The sequence below is a fragment of the Melanotaenia boesemani genome, chromosome 7, assembly GCF_017639745.1.
Source record: "Melanotaenia boesemani isolate fMelBoe1 chromosome 7, fMelBoe1.pri, whole genome shotgun sequence".
Taxonomy (NCBI): Eukaryota; Metazoa; Chordata; class Actinopteri; order Atheriniformes; family Melanotaeniidae; genus Melanotaenia; species Melanotaenia boesemani.
Window position 1 is genome coordinate 11,101,903 of NC_055688.1, and position 23,158 is coordinate 11,125,060.

The following is a 23,158-nucleotide window of genomic DNA, read 5'->3' on the forward strand; positions in this document are numbered from 1 at the left end:
GTTTAGGATAAATATGAAATATTTATTACTAGTCTAATCATGCATAAATGAAAATGGGAAAATGAATCAAACATTGTAAAATGCAGAATATGGTGTTCAAACCAGAATCTTATTTCAATGTAATGTGTCAGAATGAATGAAATGTATGCAAGCAATGAAACAAAAGTTATTCGAGCCGACTCACGACCGTTGTGGTGACTGTCCCGGACAAATGAGGAAGTTGGCACAGGGGCTTTGGATCCCGAACGACTCCCAAGAAGGCCAGAAGATCTGTCACGTGGTGGTCCGAAGGTTTGGATCAGGCAGCTCTGCTGATGCGGACTCTCCTGCGGCTCGGCTGGTGGTATCGATGATGGACAGTGAATGGTTTGCAGGAGCAGGCAGGAGAGAACAGTCCAGCTTTGGATCTGTCCAAAAAGAAACTCTGTAGAACTGGTTCTGAAGCGTTTGTCAGCCTGCAGTAACAGGTATCCAAACTAAAGATCAAAATCTAGGATCAATATTAAAAGTCCAGAAGATGCAAACATAACTAAAGAAAAGAGAAGTATCAGCTGGAAAAAGGGAATGAACTACCGAAGTTAATCAGTCAAAAAGGAAAAAAACAATCATGCATCTTGAATGCAGGCCCAAAACTTTAGTATTTGTAGTGATGTTCTTCACATCACTTAACTTAATTTTCCGGCGGCAGATCTCTCTCTCTCTCTCTCTCTCTCTCTCTTGCGTACAGATGAAGTGTCCTGAGAAATCCATGTCTTTACCACCTCTGAGAGAAATCTTAGTGTCTCTGGGAAGGAGCCATGTCTGACGAGGATGTACAACTTCAGGGGAGGTTGAAGACAGACAGACCAACCCCAACTCAACTCGAAGCTAGAACTAAACTCTTTGTTCCAGTGGTGTAGTCTAGTTTATTCTAGTGGGTATATGCTAATTCCCCACCTGCTTGCCTGCTTGGACTGGGGGTTGTTGCTTGCCGTGGTGATCGCCCTTGTCCCAGTGGCTGGGGGTTCTGCACTGCACTCCAACAGCTGTGATGTGGACTCTGGCCTGCCCTGATCTGGGTGGTTGCTGTGCTGGCCTCTGTGGAAATGGGTGGGCTGGCTCTTGGTGTGATCGGATCCCCAAGAAATTGTTTCCTCACAGCGGCGTAAAGCCAGATGTTTATTACTTTTATTATTTTTGTACTAAGAAACAGAAACTGTGGAGTTCTTGTTTGTGTATAATGTAGGGAGGGGGGACGGCTTTCTGCATATATGTGGACGTCTGTGTGACTGTGAGAGAGACAATGATGGGTGTGTTCTTAAATTGCTATGTCATGTAGTGTGTGAAGGCTTGTTTTACTTTAATATGCACAAATTTTTTTTCATCATATAAAGCACTTTGTGTTGCCTTTGGCAAGAAAAACGCTTTATAAATGAAGTTTGATGTGAATTGATTAACAGCTTCACTTTAATTAACCACTGAACAGCCACTGACAGAACAAGACAAATCCATTTTTAATAAATAAAAATTCATGAAAAAATATAGAGGCAGACATTCCACTCTTGGAATAGCTTGAATAATGAGACAACTACACATAACACACAAAAGTTTTTTATTTGATGGTGTACAAGGTGTCCTTATTAATGGACATTTAAGATGACTATGAATTGTCTTCATTTTTATTTAACATTAATAACATGCTAGTATAGCTTTAACTTTGTACATTTAAATAGTTTCTACCAGCTTTAAATGTCCAACATTTACCTAACTTTCCATTTCTCCACTCTTACCAAACATGCCTGTTTTTAAATTCCCCTACCTGACTCTCACTCCACAAGACCGGCCAGTAGGGATGTGCGATACCACTATTTTTTCTTTCGATACGATACCAGGTGATACTAAGGCTAGTATCCCGATACCAATACCGATACTCATACTTTTAGCTGTCCAACTTGAAAAAAATTAGTTTTACAATGAAAACTTGTGATTATAAAAAATGTATTTTATACCTCAGAATAAGAATTAAACAAGCTGCCAGATATCAAACTTTGTTTTTGCTTTAATCAGAGCATGCAACCAACAGGTCAACTGAAAATCTGTGCACATTTAGAAAAAAAAATCTCTCAAAATAGAGAAAATAAGAACAGCTCCTCTGACTTAGATATAATTCTTTTTGGACCAGACTGAGTGGTCTTCAGGTTAGAGCCTGACATAATTTGAACTCGAACCACAACAAAGTTCACATTCTAGATTGACATTTATTTTACATTTATATGTTTTTGTTTAGAAACAACAGAATGTTGACATGATCCCCCGTCAGTCGGTTTCTTCTCTGGCTCACTAACTCTCCTGCCTTGGAAAATATCCTCTCTGAGGGTACAGATGAAGCAGTGATTCCGAGGTACTTGGCTGCAAGTCTGCTTAAGGACGAGAAGGCTTGCTCGTGGCTTTTCCACCAAAGTAATGGGTCCTGGTCCCTTGGAACTGGCTTTTCCTCCATGTAGCGACGCATTTCAATAAGTGCATCAGTACCTGTTGTGCGGTGCTGTTGGGCTGCCAAAACTTGAGAGTCAAAATCAGCCCATATCCCTTTTTTCACTTGGGCAGAGCTGGAAGTAGGTGCAGGACTCCCTAGTGAGGCAGAGCTTGGCCCAGGTGATGAGGCAGCTGCCGGTGGGCCTGCAGAAGACGACTCAGAGGTTAGGTGATAAGTTTCCTGCATTTCAGTGAGGAGGACATGTTTTTCAACATTGTCTTTGTCACGGAATACTAGGTTTTTAAACCTGATATCCAGGAAAGTGCTTGCAGCAAGACTGTAGCAGGTTTCAATCCCATGGAATCTGCATTGAATTTGCAGTCCCAACTCTGCTGACAGAGAGCTACCTTGATGCTCAGTGGCTGCAGCTGCTCTGTGAAGTAGTGACACAAGGGGGATTACTTTTGACACCGAGACATATTCTTCTGGTGAGACCTCTCTTGTCACCTCTTCATAGGGTCTCAAGGCCTTAGCAGTTAGGTGGATCATGGAGAACTCTTCATCATTTAAGCACAGGGAGCTCTTCCCAAGTAGACAAAGGGCTGTGGTCACCGCTTCCCTCTGTTTGTGCAACCTCTCCAACATGTAGAAAACTGAATTCCACCTTGTTTCCACTGATTGGATTAATTTATGCTCTGCACCCTTCAGTTGTTTTTGGATCTGCTTCAGCTTCTCTGTAGCTTTTGCACTATGGTGGAAAAAGGAGACTATGCTACTGCATTTTGTCAAGAGCTGAACAACTTCAGGTACTGCTTTTATGCCATCTTTTATCACTAGGTTTAAGGTGTGAGCAATGCAAGGGTAGTGCTTCCACCCAGCCTTGTGAACTGCAGAAACCATATTAGCACCGTTGTCAGTAACAACAGCTATCACCTTCTGAGTTATGGCCCACTCATCTGTTATTCTTTTCAGCTCTAGACTGATAATGTCTGCTGCGTGCTGACCAGGGAAACAACGAGTTTCCAGAACAAACTCTTGCATTTGCCAGTTGTCAATGAAATGACAAGATACAGTCAAATATGCTTCTGTGGTCCTCGAAGTCCACATATCTGTTGGGAGAACCACACTTTGTGCATGTTGCAGAGCTGCCTTTACGTTGTCTTTACAGCTGTTGTACAAGTCTGTAATTGTGCCTTCCATCATACGTTTACGGCTTGGGATTCTGTAGTGTGGATCAAGAGTCTTAACAAATGCGTTAAATCCTCTGTCCTCTACAATTGATATTGGCTGTAGGTCCTTGGCAATCATTTCTCCCAGACTTCTTGTAATCTCTGCAGCTCTTTGGGAGTCATCTTTGAAATTAAACAGAAATTAAATAATGACATTATTTTTGATGTAAAAGGAAGTCTTTTTATGGTTCATATAACTCACATACAACCAAAAGTAGACTAAATAGCCGCAGTTTTACTTGAAATATACAATTTACAAGTAATAAACTTTAACTATTATACAATTTCAACTTGAAAGTTATACGGATTTGTGTTAAGATGATGGCAGGAATGTGATTGAATGCCAACACTTGGAGGAAACATTTTTATCTAACTAACTAAATAAAATTAAATAAGTAAAATATGCGTTAATGCAAAATTGACACAAACATTCTAGTATTTTTTTGTACATTTATCTCATCTATGTCTTTATGCTTATGATGGTGGGCACTGTGATGTATTCACCATACCTGGGTATAGGCGAATCTTTTGTGACGTCAGTGTTTACCTTTTGCCGCATTGCATCACGGTATTGGGTGGCAAGAAGCTGCATCTGTTAGCTGGATTTCTTTGCGTTTGGAGTTTGAGGGCGATCTACTACATGGTTCACTCGTGTTGTGTGATTGGCTGTACGGCTCGTTGGGGGCCCAACAAAAAGTTTTTCCGCATTCCCACCGAAAAAAGAAGGAAATGGTTACGTGCTATGATACGTGCTTTGATACCTGCAAGCCTCACTGGTACACGCAGCTGTTGTAAGTCCTATCCTGACCGCTGTTTCTACTTTAAACATTAAAGCTGCTACATGACTGCATGTTTCTCCTAGACTGGATTTGAAAGAAAAATTTTGTAAGATGTTATGATCGTTTTTCACGATAGACCAAACGCCATTTAAATTATAGTTAACAGGACCAATAAAATTGAAAAACAGTCATTAGATTTAAAATAAAAAATTCAAAGGCACTGATAAATAAAGCCTTACCCGGCTTTGCAGTCGCAGTGACATGTGATTATTTCACCGGTTTCTTGGGCGATCACCCACGGAAGATGCGAATCACGCTGTGACTCTGCTTGGCCGGGTCTGACCTCCGCTTTGAGCACGACCACTGATTTTTGTTTCACCGAAAAGATTGGCCCAACCTTTCTTGAAACAAAATAGTTATAAGCTTCGAGGCTTTTAAAAGCTTTTAACTTCTCATGGGTGAAGGGTCCAGGGCTTTCAACTAAATAAGAATAAATATCTCCCCAGCACATCTGTGGCCAAGATGCAGGTGAGTCAGACCAGTATTTTTCATCATCCCAGACTTCATATGGGCTTTGTATTTGTTCGATTTTGTCTGCAACACAAATTTTTAGTTTCTCTCTAAACCTCCTCTGGTCTTCGGAGCTTAGCGTACTTATATAATTTGGATTTCGCCCGCTTACTTTCTTGTTTATGCTATCAGGTTCCGCCATCTCAACAGGTCTTCTTGCCACCCAACCACACGCGCATGCGCAAAAAGATGTAAACAAAGATTCGCCTATTGCCTGCTTCTCTGAAGGGCTTCCATTAGAGAGGTCTGCCTCATTTGGACTGCAGGTGTGGGGGCATTTCCCTGCACTCCCCCTCTCTCACTCTCCTCTAACCTCCTCCTCTGCAGGTCATCATACTCTTTTATGTGGTTTACTTTAAGGTGTTTAGAAAGGTTTGTGGTATTGCCACAATGCTTAACACGCTTTGTACATACGTCACATGTAGCTTCATTTGAGCTTACTGGAGTGAAATAGCTCCAAATGATGCTCCTTTTTCGATCTGACATGCTTCTTTCTCCTCCGCTGTGACTGACTGACAAGCGACGGCTGCTGGCGCGTGTGTGGAATGCACGCGCATATCAGTGCGCGAGCTGCCGACCGTGGACAAGTCGGACTGGAAGCGGAAGCCAGACGGAAAAGTATCACTATTTACTTATATAAAATTGATTACAGATTCGGTGTCATAAAAGTATTAATATTTCCTGTAAAAGTGAACTTGGAATCGATATTTTGAAATAAAGATTGATTCTAAAAAACACGTCCCCAGATCGGAAGTATTGATATTCGCGGATCGATACGCACATCCCTACCGGCCAGGTCGAAGTTTCTTTTATGAGCAGGTGCACACAGAGAGAGAGAGAGAACAGTAGTATGAAACCACCACTTTAGTTAGCTAGTTTTATATACACTACCATTCAAAAGTTTAGGGTCACTTCCCTGTTGAATCCCATGGCAAAGTGACCCCAAACTTTTGAACAGTAGTGTAATTTAATAATCACCTGCTGCTTAACACACGAATTCCACTCGCCGGGGCCCCGTTTCAGAAAGTGGGTTGAACAAAAGCGCAACTCTGGGTTGACCAACTCTGAGTTTTCACTAAACCTGCTTTCTGAAACGACAGCGTCAGGCTCTCCTCCCCGCCCGTAAGTGTGTAACTGCAGTGTCCCCCGAATCGACAGTGGAAACAGAACCAGTAGCAACACACTCACTGACACACTGAAACAGTGTGATTTGTTTTTGTTTTCTTTTCATGTTTTTTTCTCTGCATTCCCTCTCCATTAACTACTCGTACCGCCCAAAAAAATCTTCTTCCTCTTCTTTTTCTGCTGCTGCATCTTCTTCTTTCTGTCATCCGCCACTTTTTAATTCGCGGTTGTCTAGCAACCAGCCACCAGGTGTTTAGGAACGCAGGTCAGGATCAGGACAGACGGCCAAGCTGCTTTCTCTCTGCGGCGGCTCAACATCACTTTTGATGGAATTCCTCATGGTCTAAACGAGCCGGCTTCGTGGTTAATTTATGACCAGGAAAGTGAAAGTTATGTCACGAAACATGTTGATACGCATCTTTGAGCATTTCTTAGTGGTTATACGGAAATTTGTGACCTTTTCTAGTGGGTATACGGCGTATACCTGCGTTTCACATAGACTACACCACTGGGTGCCACCAATGTTTTGATCATGCATGCAGACACGTCCATGTTTGTGCAAAGTTACATCAATGTTACGTCTGGAGGAATGACAGCACACAGGAGATCAAACAGAAAAATAATAAAAAACAAGATACTAAATTAAATACTGTTCATTAGTCTTGAATTCCAAGTCAAATCAAGTCTCAAGACCTTTGAGTGCGAGTCCAAGTCAATTCTCACATCACTGGAAATGTTACTTCAATGCGACTCATGTCTGAGTTTGTTGTGGAATTTTATTATCAAAGATCACACACTAAGTGAGAAATAAACAAAGTATTTTTATTAAGAGCTGATCAGGCAATGGGAGTCACACAGTCAAACAGCTTTGGCTGAGCGAGTCCGCAGAGATACACATGGGCTTGGTTAATATAGACTCGCATGACGTGATAGCATCAAGGTCGATGAAGCAAATTCTCAGTACACTGTCTTCAGCCCCTGCTCAACCTGGTACAAAGTTTCTGAAGAATGTTAACAGCGATGTGATAAGAAAGAAGAGCTCATTACTAAATATTTTCTGGGTACAGGTTGTTCTCCTTCCTCAGTGAATCATAAGTCAAGGTTTTTAATAATACAAAGTATAGTCTACAGAATACAAGGGTTATGTATAAATTTTCCATTACAAGTTCCAGACTTGAGTCCTCATCTTTGTGCTTTGGTTCTCAAGTCAAGTGATAAGCAGATGAACATTTAAAGCTCAAAGAATCAATCAGATGATCAGCTTAAACAATGCAGGCAGGAAGGAAGGAAGAAAGAGGAGAAACGGTCCGCAGATATGTCATTTCTGAATATGATTTAGTGAAACAGCCTGATGCAAGTTAATGTTTCTGGTCTTCTGCTACATTGCTATATTATTCAGAGGACAATTGTAATCAGTTTTTAGTCCTCCTTAGCTAACTGCTTTCAGACATCATATAATCCAATTCATTTTACCCTGTTTGTTTGAGTTTGTCACATAAAGAGTTCAGCTCACATGTCAGTCCAGGTGTCGGATTAACTAAGGCAGGGGTTTTGACCAGGGCACAAAACTAGCCAGGACCAACACTGCTTGCTAAGGTAATGGTTTTCAAACTGGGAGTTGGGACCCCCATAGGGGTCTTGAGATAATTTTACATAACCAACATTTATCAAATTGAGTTTTTTTTTTTTTTGTTTGTTTGCTTTTTTGTTTGTTTGTTTGTTTTTTTGAACCAACAAAAACCACTTTCATATTAATGAAGATTCTGACAGTGACAGCTGAATTGAAATCTGTTCCATTTAACATAATAGAAAGAAGCATTACTTCCTGTTTATTAGCTGGCGGTAATTCAATTAAATTACTTCATGGGATATTCCCATAAGCAGTGAACCAACACAAGGAATACGGAGTGGAGTCTGAATACTGAGTGCCAGAGAGATAATTGGTTAACTTTTTAATTTATTAAAGGTCTACCAGCCTGAGTAAGTACAGTTAAGCTTGTCTGCTCTGCTTCCATCTTGTGCTTTCATTCTTCTTTTAAACTGTACTTTTGTTCAACAGGGGATTTTGGTGATTTTTGAAAACAAATGTGTTCAGTGAGGTTTTTGCTACAATGAAGGTTGAATAGTGAAAAATCTAAAATACTAGAAGGAAATGTGATTATATTCCATTCAGAACATAATTTCTTTTTTATAATTTCATGATGCACATCTGAATAAAAAGCGTATAACATATATTATAAAACACTTTGTTCGAACCTGTTTATTGTTAGCTGATAGTAAAGTATTTCACTACGATGAACAGGTGACAAAAGCCGTGGGGAGCGATGATTTCATGACAGGCTCTTCAAAAGTTGATAGCACATGCGGCTCGGCTTCAATAAGTCATTATCGTTGCATCACCTCCCTCAAGTGCCAAACGTGGCCTGGAAAATGTCTCATAGATTGTCAATCTTTGATCAAAGCAGCTACCTAGACTTTAAATAAACTAGGTCACTTCTCACTTGATCTGCAATGTTTACTTGTGGATTTTCTGAAGTATGTTTCACAACCTGAGGATTTTTCTTTTTTTCACTGCACATGAAACATGGCTCCACCTTCCAAAACCATTAGATGATTCTGCTCACATCTACTCCACAGCATTCTTTGATTTCCACTGTGTGTGTGCATGTCTTGTGTTGAAAATGTAAAACCCTGCATGGTGATTTGCATAAGATGGAGGGGCACCACATGCATGCTAATCCTTTGAAGTTCTGGTTGTCTCTTCCCATGGCAATCTGCTTCCATAATAATTATTTGTACTTATGTTAAACTGCACTCATGCCTCATAAAATACATTTTCAGGCACATATGATGATAAATAATAATAATAGTAATAATAATGTCATAATAAGACACATACTGGCCATAGACAGTTTTGGAATATCATTCCTTGGATTTGAATTTTTATGCACCAATTGTCACTTTTATGCGTCATTCTGGTGGACAAGTATTTATTTATGTAAGTGTAAAAGTTCTCTGGATTACTTCACTGCTTTGAAATAGTAATTCACATGGATAGTTTTTTTCAGATATGGGCTTGATGGACTCTTTGGTTTTCTAATTCAGTTAATTTAAGTGTAACCCCTTTATTTAACCTTTAACAGCTCAGGTATTTTCAGCTAAATTTATGCTCATATTCAACATGTTCTTCACATCTAAAGCAGCACATAGGTCTGTTCTGGTAGGATTTTTCTGGATAGTAGTCAGGAAACGACTCAATTACTTACGTCTTCCCATTTTCTCTGTCTTCCAGTGAAATCAACCTGCCTGTTGTGCGCATTGCAAAGATGGAGATCCTGAGCCAGACCTGACTGCGATACACAGTAAATGTGGAGGCACATCTGCCACAAATGATTGACAGGTTGAGCTCAGAACTGATATTAATATTTTAGTAGTTAAAGACACAGCAACTTAGAAGACAGACTTAGCCCTGTCAGAGATATTGTTTCAGCTTTGATATTATAGCAATTTTCTTTTTTCTTTATTTGAAAATTGAAAGCACTCTCTCCCCTTTCCTCCCCTTTCTCCACTTTGCTGACTTCAGGATTATGTCATTGTAGGTGGAAGTCAGACCTTTCAGCATGAGCCAGCCTATTTCCATCTCATAGAAGAGGTGCTATACAGACCACATAACCAGCAACCCTCTCAAGATGATACAACTCTACCTACATTGGGACAATTTTCATCAACTGAGCAGGATGTAGGCGGATTATGTTTCTGAGCATTTGCATGTAAGAGATGTAAGAGGAGCATATCGAGTGGGTTTGTTTTTGAGAAAAAAAGAAAATAGGTCACAAAATTAAATAATCCAACAAAAATCCTTGACTTTTTGAGTGTTTATGAAATAGTCTGCATCACTTTTGGGTACTTTAATTTCCAACTGCAAAGAGATTATCTTATATTTTTGCAGTGATAGAAAATAAAACACATATCGAGTAGAGAGTGCCTATTATGTGGTATGAAAGGATGTTCTCAGTGGATTTCACTTTGACTCAGTGGCAGAGAAAATGCCTCCATCACCTGTCAGGCGAGTACGTTGGGGCAGAGATCTGTACTATGTTTAGCTGAAAGGTGACAGCCCAGAATGGATGAGCTGTCACTGTGATGCCGGCCTGATAGGTTTTGCATTTAAAATGGTAATTCAGCACCAAGCAATATGAGAGAATGTAACCACAGAGGTGAGTCCATGTCTCAAGCTGCTTACTTACACCATTTAATTTCAGGACTACACAGTATATGTAGAGAAAGATTTGATATTTCAGAATGTGAATATAAGGTTGTCTCAGGTGTTGATAGGTGAAAAATAGTTTTAAAATGGACATGACCAAGTGTCATGACTCAGAGAAATATGGATATTAAATGTAACAACAGCTCATATATTCTTAAACTCCATTAATTAATTGTTTTGGTCATTGCAGGGCAACATTAAAAAACTGTAACTGTGACATTAACATACATTGCCTAGCAAATAAACCAAAATGTCCCCACCAAAATAAAAGGTCACACACTAATATTTCATTGTAATGCCTATAAATATAGCACACATTTGCTGTGGCATCGTTTTAATAAGCTCCTGCAATATCACAAGATTTATTTCCATCTACTGTTTGATTAATTTTTCATCAAGATCTTGTGTTGATGGGAGAGTCTGATCACAGCCCAAAGTCTTCTCCCGCACATCCCGAAGATTCTCAATGGAGTTCAGGTCTGGACTCTCTGGTGGCCAATCCATGTGTGAAAATGATGTGTCATGCCCCCTGAACCACTCTTTCACAATTTGAGCCTAATGAATTCTGTCATTGTTATCTTGGAATATATCCGTGCCATCAGGGCAAAAAAAAAAATACGTTCATGGAATAATCTGGTCTTTCCGTATATTCAGGTATCAGCCAGTGTTGTTTTTGGCAGGCATCTCAGTTTTAGTCTTAATTTTAATCTTCAGAACAAAAATGCTTATTAATTTTAGTCACATTTTAGTCATTTCTAAGTTTGATAGTTTTAGTCAAGTTTTAGTCAACGAAAACTAAAAAGGTTTTAGTCTAGTTTTAGTCAAATAAAAAAAGTATTAGTCTTTAAACAAATTACTTTAGGTGAATAATACGTATTAAAAAGTGGAATCAAGGTTGACAGGTTATAACAAGTATTCATAAAATAATTAACCTTAATGCTTTTTCATAATAATCCTTTACCAGACTGATTGGAGACTTTCCCATCAACAGGGATGCAATGCTGCCAGACTATACTTTCTGTTAAGCAGTAACCTATATTTCAACTTTTTTCATTAATTGATGCCCTACTTCATCATACAAAAACGTAACACAAGAAAATAGCTGATCTATAAGTTCAACATATAGCAACACATTGTGAGCTTGTTGTTTGGTTATCATCAATTATTACAAAATTAATTACAAAATTAAAAGGACTGGTTTTAGACTTAGAAGGTTTCCCAACCAACAGCAAACTTACTTAGGGTTAGAATCAGAATCAGAAATACTTTATTAATCCTTTTGGAATTCCTCAGGGAAATTTGTGATGCATTATTATTGCTAAGCATTGCACTGATAAAGTGCTAACTGAGGACTCCATAACTCCAAAAAAGCAATGAGCAATAACATCCTTACTTTGTTAACTGTGGCTTTATTTCTGAGAATTTTCTGAAGTGCAATACTACACCCTGAACACACACATGCCCAAAATCTGAGCAAAGGATGAGGACACATGCTTAACCTGACCTGGTCTGCCAGTGAAATTATGATGGATTATTATGAAGGTAAAAATGTGCCAAAATGAACAAACTTGTAGATTTGACATGAAAACTTGTAGAATAAAATGTGAGAAGTTGCGCATCAAAAATCTGAACTTGTATGTCAAAATTTTCTGCTGTAAAGAAAACTCACACACACGTGAACTGAATTTGAAGTAACAGAGAAAAAATAGTCCATCTGACAAATTATCTTCCATAGTTTACTTGTAATTGAATTTTTTTCCAAGTGTTCATTTTGCTTTACAATCTCAACCTGGCTATTACAACTTCCTGAATCTGCTGCTGCAAGTCACAAATGTGCTCTCGCGAGTCACAGAGTGATAAAAATGTGGCCTGACTTTTGGCTCATTCCTTGCGAGTCTGAAGATGTGAGAGCAGAGGAGGGGGGGGGGCTTCTGGGCTTAACCAATCAGAGTGAATGGTTGTGAGCCCAATATGGGTTATCAATATTTGAGCCAATCAGAGTGAATGGTCGTGAGACCAACGTCTCCAGAGTTTCTCTTGTCGGACCTCTTGGCAGCTATCGCTATGGCGCACCAACCTGCGGTAAGTTACTTCATTAACCATTGTTTTGACTACCCCATTGTGTGTTTTAGGAGTAAACGAACATATGCTCTAACAAAATGTATTAATAATTACATTAAGATCAAGTGAATACGCTCTTTGGTGTGTATGAAAGGTGACTGCTGGCTAGCTGAACAAATCTGAACAGTTCTAACTTATAAATGACCAAAAACTAGCTTCTTACCCTGATGCCCCCATCACTCTGGAACAGGGTAAATCTGGACTCATCAGACCACATGACCTTCCATTAATCCAGGGTCCAATATTTTGCTCCCTACCAAGTCGAAGCCTTTTCACTGGTTAGCCTTAGTGACTAGTGGCTTTCTAATAGTTACACATTTGTTCAGTCCCAAACCTTTCAGTTCCCTTCACAGTGTGGCAATTGGTGGAAATTAGAGCAAGGTGCAAAGAAATTCTGTAAGAATTATTTTTTATTTATACAGGTAGTCCCACTGAAACATGCAGTCTCATTTACGAGAGAGCTCTTTACCTAACCAAATGGTTCCCAAACTTTTTCTGCAACAACAACAATGTGTTGTTTGGCTTCACACTGTCAGATGCTAATATTTTAAGACATTCCACACACTGTGGTCTCTCTTCATTGGGATAGGATAAGGATAATTAAATTAATCACAGTAACATAAATACAAAAGTAAAAAAGTTTTTTTTAACTAAAACTGTTTTGGCGTGAATCCGAGTGATCACCTGATTCTGATGTCACTTCCGCATGTCGGCTACTTAACAGCTGATTGGACGTTGCCTTGGTTTTGACCCAAGCCAAGACGTGGACAGGAGGCGGATGGTAAGTAACCAACAAATACCACGAACCAGTAAAAGATGAGGCAGTTTCATTGCGGTAATAGGACTGTCAGACTTTGACGCGAGTTTGTCCCCATGGGACTAGCCAGATGAGTATGAGGGAGGGGGTGCTTGTGGTACGGGGATAGTGTGTGTGTGTGTGTGTGTGTGTGTGTGTGTGTGTGTGGGTGTGTGTGTGTGTGTGTGTGTGCATGTAAGGACTCAGCAGGGACTGCTGTCAGTGATGAGGCGGCTTAGTCACATTATATGACACTGAATAATCAGAAGTAATTATTGCATACAGAGTTCATGACGGCTCTCCATCCACACAAGCATCAACAAACGGTTGCCACTGAAACCTGCTGCGCATCATCATTAATGTACAGAAAACTGCTACTCACAGAAATAAACTGGAGTACGATACAAAGATTTTGTTTTTTTGTTGGACAAAATTTGTAAAGTTAAATGAGGGTTGCGGATATTATTCAGATAAAACACGGACTGCAGGGTGAATCAAAAGGGCGCAAACAGAAAATCATCGGGATTAAACATCTAAACCAGGGAGACTTCTGGTGAATGATTTGATGTCAACTGATCTTTCAAAAGAAAAAATGAGAGACACCACGTCTGATCAGCGATTTAGTTCAATCTGAACGTGCAGCTGAAGAGGAGAAGCTCAGACTTACTTGGTCTAAACTTGCCAGTGAGCAGGTTAGTCTCACAGAGTCTGTTGCCATGGTAACTGACTCAGAGTCCTGCTGAACTCATTCTGTGATACGGAAAATTCAGATTACTTTAACTCTCTGTGTGAAATAACTAAACCCACTTTCTGGAAATAGGCCCCAGTACACAGTTGCAAGACAACAGAAACCTATCGTTTTACAAAAACTAGCTATCCGAAGCTAACCTGAATATTTACAATCGTCCACACACAGAAGCTCGATCTACACTTGGCATAATTTACCTGCTGTCTTTCAATAAAGAGAAAAGGGAAACTAATTTTCATCCTCTTCCTCTTCCTCCTTCTCCCTCTTTCGCTTCCTATTTAGAGCCCCTGACAGCTTCCATTTTTGTCTGTCCATCTTTATCTCCAGATCGATGACAAGATGATTCAAATGAAAACACTCGCTCTCCAGCGCGCACTCCCTCAAGAACGCGCCAGCGCGTTCCTCCTAGAACACACTGGAGTATCTAGTGGGGAGGGGGGTGTACCTAATGAGTGAGGTGCCTCTGTTATTGACGATGAACATTTATACATGCCCCAAAGCTGTCACATGCAGAAAATGCATATTTGAAATAATTCCCCCATCTCTTTGGCGACTGGGGGGCCCACCCCTCAGTTTGGGAACCACTGACCCAATGTAACATGTATGTCTTTTGGATAAATGGTAACTGGTCTGTATTTGTATGCATTACATTCACCCATTCACACATACATTCACCCACTGATGGCAGAGGCTGCCATGCAAGGCGCTCAACCACGACCCATCAGGAGCAATTTGGGGTTTGATGTCTTGCGCAGGGACACCTTGACATGAGCCTGACAGGCCGAGGATTGAACTACTAGTAACCCTCAGGCTACAAGAAAACCACTCTACCCACTGAACCACGCCACCACCTTTCACCTAATAAATTGTTGATATTGCTTGTTGAACATAAAAAAACCTGTATACTGAATAAAGAATATGGACTAATGCAGAACAATGCTATAACTACTATTAGTTTTATCAATTATTTAAATCAATCAAATTTTATTCATAAATTGTTTCCTAACAATCCTGGTTGATCAAAGTGCTTGACAGAGATAAAAACAAGAATAAAAACCATCATACACTCATAAATTATAAATATCCAAGTTTCTCAAGTGACACCACTTTCATTTGTCAAAGGCTGATCTAATAAAATAGGTTTACAGTCTGGCCTTAAACAGGGACAGGTCCATGATGGTGCATTACCAGCAGCACAGGCTTTTTAGCATCCAAGGACAACAGCACATTGCTCTGTACTTTTAGTAGTACAGAATCTGTTCAGTGGTATGCTCTAAAACCAGATTGGAATTTTTCAAATATGTGATTTTGATCCAAAAATTACTGTAGTTGTATGACTACATTTAATCCATCATGGTTTCCTCTTCTTCTTACTTATTGATGTTTGCATCTGCAAAAACGAACCAAATTACACATTTAAATGATTCAGAAGACAGACAAAATGCCCTATATCCATTTTTGAATATAGGGTATTTTACATGAATGGGCTTGTCATGCAGAAGACCTCTAAAACCTATAAGTTACAGATGAAAGCAAAACAGGGAAACTGACCTTCCACAAGAAGAATCATAACATACACACAGAGGATGAGATGCATCTTGTGTCTTTATGACATTTTGTGCTGATGCTTAGTGTGTCTGATTTGTGAAGCTCACCTGTTTAGCATAGAAGGGACACTAAGATAAAGTGTATTTGAAAAGTGTGTCACAATGACATAGCCTATACCAACTTCTTTCACTGGATTTCAGAATCAAAAAGAAAACCCCAGTGGTCCCTCGCACACAGAAGAGAAAACTGAGTCAGTGAATTTCTACTTTCATTGGCGGTGGCGTCCAATTGATCTGGAATAAGGCTGGGTAATTGCACTTTCCTTTCATGTTGGGTCTATTTGGATTCTGAGACCAATGAGGATTACTCTGCCTCCAGCTAACGCCCACGCTTGGAAGGCTTGCTTGATGTATTAAAAAAAAATACATCAAACACTGCCATTACATAAAACTGTACTTGGTTTAGACAAAGGCAGTGCAATGGAAGGTTGGAGGATTTAGGGTTATTGATAATCAGAGCTTCCATAACCACTGTCATTCACACTGACCCAGAAAACCTGCACTTTAACAGACATCCAGGAAATGTTTTAGTGAATATCCTCTCTTCTTTGGCTCAGAACGTTGCATTTCAGGGTACGACTGGTAGAAAACTGACAGTTATAATGCCACACACGCAAACAAATATAAATAAATGAGAGAGAGAAAGAGTGAAGACAGAAAAACAGAGAAATAACAGCAAGGTGCAAAGAAATTTAAGATTGAACAGCGTCCACTGTTCAATCTTAGCAGACAAGCAGCTGCTGCACCTTAAGGAAACAAAAAACAAACACCTGCATATCTTTAAGAAAATAAAACTGACAATATTCAGAAACACCTATAAAAAGACAGACAATCTGTAGAAAAAAAAAAATCGCCAAACCAGAGGCAGAGGAAGGCCCGGGTTATGCTGCACATTTGTAAAAGTCAGAGAGGATGTCTTAACTTTGCTGTCTTGCACAAATTAAAATCACATTGTTTAAAAAAATAAAATAACTAAAAAGTTTCTCATTGTCTTTTGGGAGCAGTTTCCGGTCCAAAAATCACAATGTTCTGCATGGGTTTTGATAGACAAAGAGAAACATTGGTGTATCTTTCTTAAGTTCCAGACAGAAAGCATCTCTTCATTTTATTAAACTTCTCACTCTCTCCTGATTACATCAGACGCACCGCTGCAGCAGGAAGGGAGACAGGGACGCCATGTTTCTGTGATCAAAGCCAGCAGCCAGCAAAAAAAAAAAAAAAAAAACCTTAACGCGTGATAAAAAAAATAATTAATTATTCATTACGTTGACGCGCATTTCATGCGTCAACTTGCCACACCCTAATATATATATATATATATATATATATATATATATATATATATATATATATATATACATAAAAGAATTGACAGACTTTCTTCTATGGGATGTAGATATTTGTGGGAAATGATGAAGTTAAAATAGCATGAATAAAAATGAACCCAAATAGTGTTTTGTTATTAGACTTCTGTTTTTGTCCATAACAAACACAATGTTCAAGCAAAAGAGTGTCCACATGTGCACCTGGCACCAGGACTCTATAGGTCGCAGTTAGATGACTGACTTTGCAGTCATGTCATTGGACTTGCGACTGCATGTCATGGACACTTGGGTGGAGAGAAGAGTGGAGCTGTCAACTGATCCATCACCTGGTGGTTGTGCCAAAAGAGATGAACCACAAGTGCTTCCCAGGTGCCAAAACATGGTAGCGTACTGCTCTCTAATATATCTAAAGATGGGTCAAATGTAGAGCAGAATTTCCCAGTGGGACTTAAGAAAGTAAAATAATAATTATAACAACAACAACAACAACAATAATAATAATAATAATAATAATAATTTATTATTATTATTACATTTTAGTGGGGGGGTTTCCGATTAAGCCTGGCAGGTCCAAGAGTATTGTGAGAGTTTGCTGGGAATGCCTGATGGAGCCTAGTTCCCTGTCAGAAAAAAACGTCCACCTCTTCCACTACCTCAGCTTCAAGCATGTCCCGGGTGAGGCAGGGGACATTGAGCCTGAATGGGCTGTGTTCTGTCCTTTCCATCCTGAGACAACAACTAGAGCTGTGGCTTAAAGTGGCAGTAAGGGATGTTGTCAAGCTGGATAAGGAGTCCTATGTGAACTTTTTGTACTGTGGGACTCCAGAGGCAGCAGATTATCAGTGGTGATAACTGTTACTGACACAGTTTAATGAGGCCATGCTGCTGGTCAGTTTCAAATGCAGTTTTATCATTATCTGAAAACTTGCGATGCAATGCTGTGATGGACTAGCGACCTGTCCAGATTGCACACTGCCTCTCGCCTGCTAATTGCTTGGTAGACTCCTGCCCCACACCCGCAACTCTGAATTGGACAAAGTGGTATAGAAAATGGATGGTTGGATATTTGAAAAAACAAAACAAAAAACAAACAAACAAAAAAAACAAATCCCACAGATTACAAAACAGATGGGCCAAGATAAGGAATTTTTCCAAGATTGCAGTCTGTTGTCATGACAAGTTTCATCAAAGAAACATAGCATACGTTGTGTTCTTATACTTTTTCCAAAGCAAAAACCAGGTTCCTAAGTCTATCTGCCTCATAATCTTGAATCTGGTTGTTGAAACCATTGGCAATAAAAAATAAATTAGAAAAACTGAAGGAACTGCAGGGTGGATGGAGGTGCTAAAGTGCAGGGACTGTGGTAAATATTGTGTATGATGAATCTCTATTATTGCTTTACACAAACTCCTTGGACTATAACCTTCATCCTTCCCCTATGAAGTGGAAAACTGATGTAATCTTGCTAACAGAATAATAAATGGCAACAACCATGTTCCCCTTTTTGGCATTGCCTTGGTGGAGAAATACATAAATGCAAGGTTAAAAAAAAACAAACACAATAAAGCACAACAAAATTAGTTTCCTGTGTGTAGCTAGCAAGGCAAACTATCCACTGTTTAAGCACAAAAATCTATCAGTTTTTGGATGGAAGCCATTTAATTAAAGCTGCCATGAAAGGAATTGAACAAGATCCAAGGCATAAAACTGCATATGAGCAAAGAAACTTGGAACACAATAATGGCACAGAGGACAGCAGTAGCAGTCAGCTTAGAAAGACAGTAATGAAGCTAATCGTGTAGCATTGTGTAAACTGTCAAAGAACGATAAGGATCTTAATAAGCATTTACTGTGTCTTTTGTATATTTGTACTTAAGTGGCTCTCTGATAGAGGACCAAAAATGCCACATGCATGCCCATTAAAACCACCCGTCATACCAGAACCAAAGAAGGAAAGCAGCATGCAAATGGGCATGCTTACATATTCTACTCCACTAATTGGAAACAAGGAATAAGATATGCTTAGAGTTGTTGATAACCTTAGCAGACGTACCAGTGCTGACCACATGTAAGATGCTGTACTTTTTTTTTCTTTAAAATTACTGAATATGTCTGTAGTTATTTTTATGGAGTAGATCCTGAAATTCTAAGCAAAGGGGTTCCTACTTACCACTTTTGAACAGCTTCACTGCGATTATTGAACAAGATGTTAAAGATATTTTCATTGAGTTACTCAGCCTGAATAATCCAATTCACAGGTATCCATTCTAATATTGACAAATTGTAACCAAAGCTGTTTCACTGGAGATTTTCAGGAGAATATATGGAGCAAGTAATCTGCTGAGCTCTCCAGACCTGGCACTGCCAACAGTCTTATGTTGCTGATTCTGTAATGGGGAAGGGTGTGCTGGAGCCTATCCAAACTGCCATCGAATGAGAGATTTAAGATTAGGCTTAAAACTTTCCTTTTTGATGAAACCTATGGTTAGGACCCTCAGCCAACCTTTTTGTTACGCAGCCATAGGCTGACTCTGCTTGGGGACATCTCACAATGCTCTGCCCTGCACATCTCTTTTTAATCTTTATTTATAGATATGACTTTTTAAAATGAAGTTTCTACTCTCTTTCTTTCTCAACAGGTATCCCTAGTTTAGAACTATTGTTCTTGCTGACCTCTATTTCTATCACCAACTGGTCAAGGCAGATGGCAACCCTTTCTTTGTCTCATTCTGCAGGAGGTTTGGATGAGATTGCGGATTATATGGATTAATTTTATTCATTCATTTGTTAACTTTTCTATACTACATAGTCCAATTCAGGGTCATGGGGAGCTTGAGCCCATACCAGCAATGGGTGAGAGGCAGGGTACACCAGTCCATCGCAGGTCAAACACAGCAGGACAAACAACCATTTACACTCACACTCACTCCTAGGGAGAATTTAGAGTGACCAATTAACCTAACATGCATGTCTGTGGATGGTGGGAGAAAGCCGGAGAACCCGGAGAGAACCCATACATATGAGGGGAGAACTTGCAAGCTCCACACAGAAAGGCTCCTGTTCAAACCCTTTCCCAGCCGAGGCTTGAACCAGCAACCTTCCTGCTGTGAGGCTGCGGTGCTAATCACTACACCAAAATGCATTTATTTTAATTAGGTTATAACTGCATTGCAATGACATGGACTGAAAATTTGTGTTGGAGTGTATGTGCATTTCTTCTTTTTTTATTGGTGGGTAGCAAATAGCTAATAGTGTTGCAACCATTAGCTGTTTGCTAACCACCAATAAAAAAAAATTAAATAAAATTGAGTAGGAATATGCATAAAACAGGTGTAAGTGAGGAGGATATGGGGTGTTTATTTTCCATTCTCTTGTACTTGCAATTATTCCTTGTCAGTAGATCGATTTTTTTCTTGCATGTGATTTAGAAAGGTAAAGAAAGATTTATTTTGCTTTCTAATTGTATTGCGTTTATGCTAGTAACTATGCTGTAGATTTCACTATGCAAACGTTGACAGCTCCATGCCTTTTGGAAAAAAAAATGTTAAATCGATAACATATAGCCTTACTATTTTTTTTTCTTAATTTATGGACAATGTGTGGACATTGATCACAATGGCTCTGAATGTTCAAAGCTTCAAGGACTCTTTAGGGGTCCCGCACCCCAGTTGGGAACCACTGAGCTACAGTAACAGCACTTTAGTGGCCTATGTCATCAACATCTCCACCTAAAAACAAAATTTAACCTATTAGACCATCTATGCACCAAATACAATGTGCAGGTCATGTGTTTACATCTGAGCAGCAGCTACTGTTGTGCAGCTAAGTATCACTTCTCCCCTGCAGATCAGTCGAGTGTCTTTTCAAGGAGCACACGCCTGTTGAGGAAGGCCAGATGGTGTGATCAGCTGGGCTCCTCCGAGCTCAGCATGAATATGGCTTGTCCCCACTCTGATTCCTTTGTCACTTAATGCCTGCTTGGATCTTAGTCAACCTGTGCCAAGCTGGCCAGATCAAAGGGAATATTCAGAAGCTTTTCCTGTGTCAGCCCAGCTTTGAGAAGAATTACAATTTATTTTGTTTAGCTTCTTTTGCACTCTTTGTTTTGACAAAAATAAGAACTGCAGGCTAACCTTGGACTGCTCAATTAATTTCCAGAATGGAGGAAGATGAAATTGCACCTTGATCTTGCCGTTATTTCTTACTTTGCTCTGGCATGGCAGAGCAGTGGCTCGTAAATCTTCTCTTTGTACCAAGACCCCTGGTGAGATGCGGTGAGGTTATCTCATAGCCATCTTACATTACAAATATGCTCGTCAGCTATTTAGTGACATTTCATGATATATTGTATATGTGTCCCAGTGGCTTTTCTCAGGTTGTTTATGTTCAGTTTACAGGAGTGCTGCAGTTCCAAACTTCTCAGAGTTGAAATCCCTGACTGTTCAAGCAATTCTCATAAACAAACAAAGCTGCTGTTTTTGATTTACTTTTAAACTTGGTATTTTCTATTTCCATTACATGGAATGGAAGTAGAAACTAAGATTAATGCTAAAAATTATAATAAATGTGGCTAATAGATTGTATTTATTGAAGTATTTAACACATATGCGGCATGACAAGCCCAGTACATATGTCATTTCTCTTTTATGATGGCAGGACATGGAGGCATCCTGAGGCAAGATGGAAACGATGAGCTTGCTGACTCTATGGATGGATTTGAAAATAAAAACAACATTGATGGAACAACACATGGGCATCACATGAATTGTGCACAGACGTGGCTGGTTTAGAGGTTCTCTGGCCTACTCTGTGTCTGCGTTTCCTCTCTGTCTCCTGTTTTGTGAATTATAATCAGCTTTTTTGTTGCAAGTACTATTTCTCTTGTAGTGTTTATTTATCATTCAGGTGAGAAGGAATCTAGCTCTTCATGGTTCATACCAGTGCATATTTACCCCAAAGTATCTCAAACACAGTAGCTGACAGGTGGTAGAAAGGATTTATACTTCAGCTGTGCAGGGGCAAGTCTAGAAAAGTTTTAAAGGGGGGCCAGGCAGGAGTACTGACCAGGAAAAGGGGGGCACATATAGGACCTTTGTGTTTGTAGCCAGATCATCAGTTTTATCAGTTTCTTTTTCAATATCAGCTGTTTAACTTCTTTTGTCAACATCTGGTTGTTTTATAACAAATATTATCACTGTATGATAATGTGTAGATGGTTGGTGAGATGATGCTGTATGTATTCTTCATTATGATCTAGAACATAGTAGAGATGATGCAGAACAACATATAGAAGTACATTACATGCTACATTTATTTGACTTTTGGACATCTGATATTTACCCAAGGGAAGGTCAGTTAACACTAAATATCTGTAGCATTGGCTTGCAGTAGAAAAGGGCAAATTTCAAGTATAGTCGTGAATGGTGATTAATCACGATTAATTCATTTGTAAGCTGTGATTAATCTGATGGTGATCCAGTTAAAGGTTCAGGTTGAGCAATAACTGAACTTGACTCAACTGTGCATGCTGAAAATGTAGGCTAATGTTCATACACATAGCCTTAGAGCTACGTCTCTCATATAAACTCTTCATTAACAGTTTCTTTAGCATCAGACTGATTTAAACCAGGCTGAGAATTAACAGTTCTGTGGAAACAAATGCCAGCTTCCTTCTATTGTCCAAACACTTTTTTAATGCACAGTGGTTGAGCTTTAAATAGTTTTGTGTATTCGTTCCGTAATCACTCTGTATGGGTGTGTTTTCCTTTTTTCATCCATGCAAAGATCTCTAAAAAAAGAGTTTAAGGTTTTCCATCTCATATAAATGCCTATGCCTTACTGTTGTAAATTGAAATTCATGGTAGCTCACCTTAAAACTCAAAGCACCTGTTTCCTCCTCAACCTGCTCTGACCTGCTACTGTGATTCCTGCATATAAATGACTCATTAATAGGGACATTTTTACAGGAAATGAAGACTAAGATCGTGTACATAATTTAAATATTTTTGGTTACATCTTAGCAACATCAGAAGACATTTAGGGTTGCCATCTGTCTGGAAAAGTATTTTTAAAGCTCTAACCTTATCAAAGAGTGAGGGGAAGCAGTGATATTTAAATGAGGTTAGATGGAAGATG

General features: G+C 39.4%; 1 protein-coding gene and 1 long non-coding RNA gene across 2 annotated transcripts; one reads left to right on the forward strand and one right to left on the reverse strand.

Annotated features, from left to right (window-relative positions):
- Positions 1-2,248: 2,248 nt before the first annotated feature.
- Positions 2,249-3,763, reverse strand: LOC121643532 (E3 SUMO-protein ligase ZBED1-like). The gene has a single exon (XM_041990997.1). The coding sequence runs from the start codon at positions 3,761-3,763 to the stop codon at positions 2,249-2,251; it is 1,515 nt and encodes a 504-aa protein (XP_041846931.1).
- A 3,243-nt stretch (positions 3,764-7,006) lies between these two features.
- LOC121642715 lies at positions 7,007-12,286 on the forward strand. Its single transcript, XR_006010953.1, has 3 exons — positions 7,007-7,281; positions 12,034-12,035; positions 12,272-12,286. It is a non-coding gene; the product is annotated as an uncharacterized LOC121642715 (long non-coding RNA).
- The last annotated feature ends 10,872 nt before the right edge of the window (positions 12,287-23,158 follow it).

Coding starts and splice junctions, on each gene's coding strand:
- LOC121643532 (XM_041990997.1), bottom strand. CDS start 3,763: ATGATTGCCAAGGACCTACAGCCAATATCAATTGTAGAGGACAGAGGA.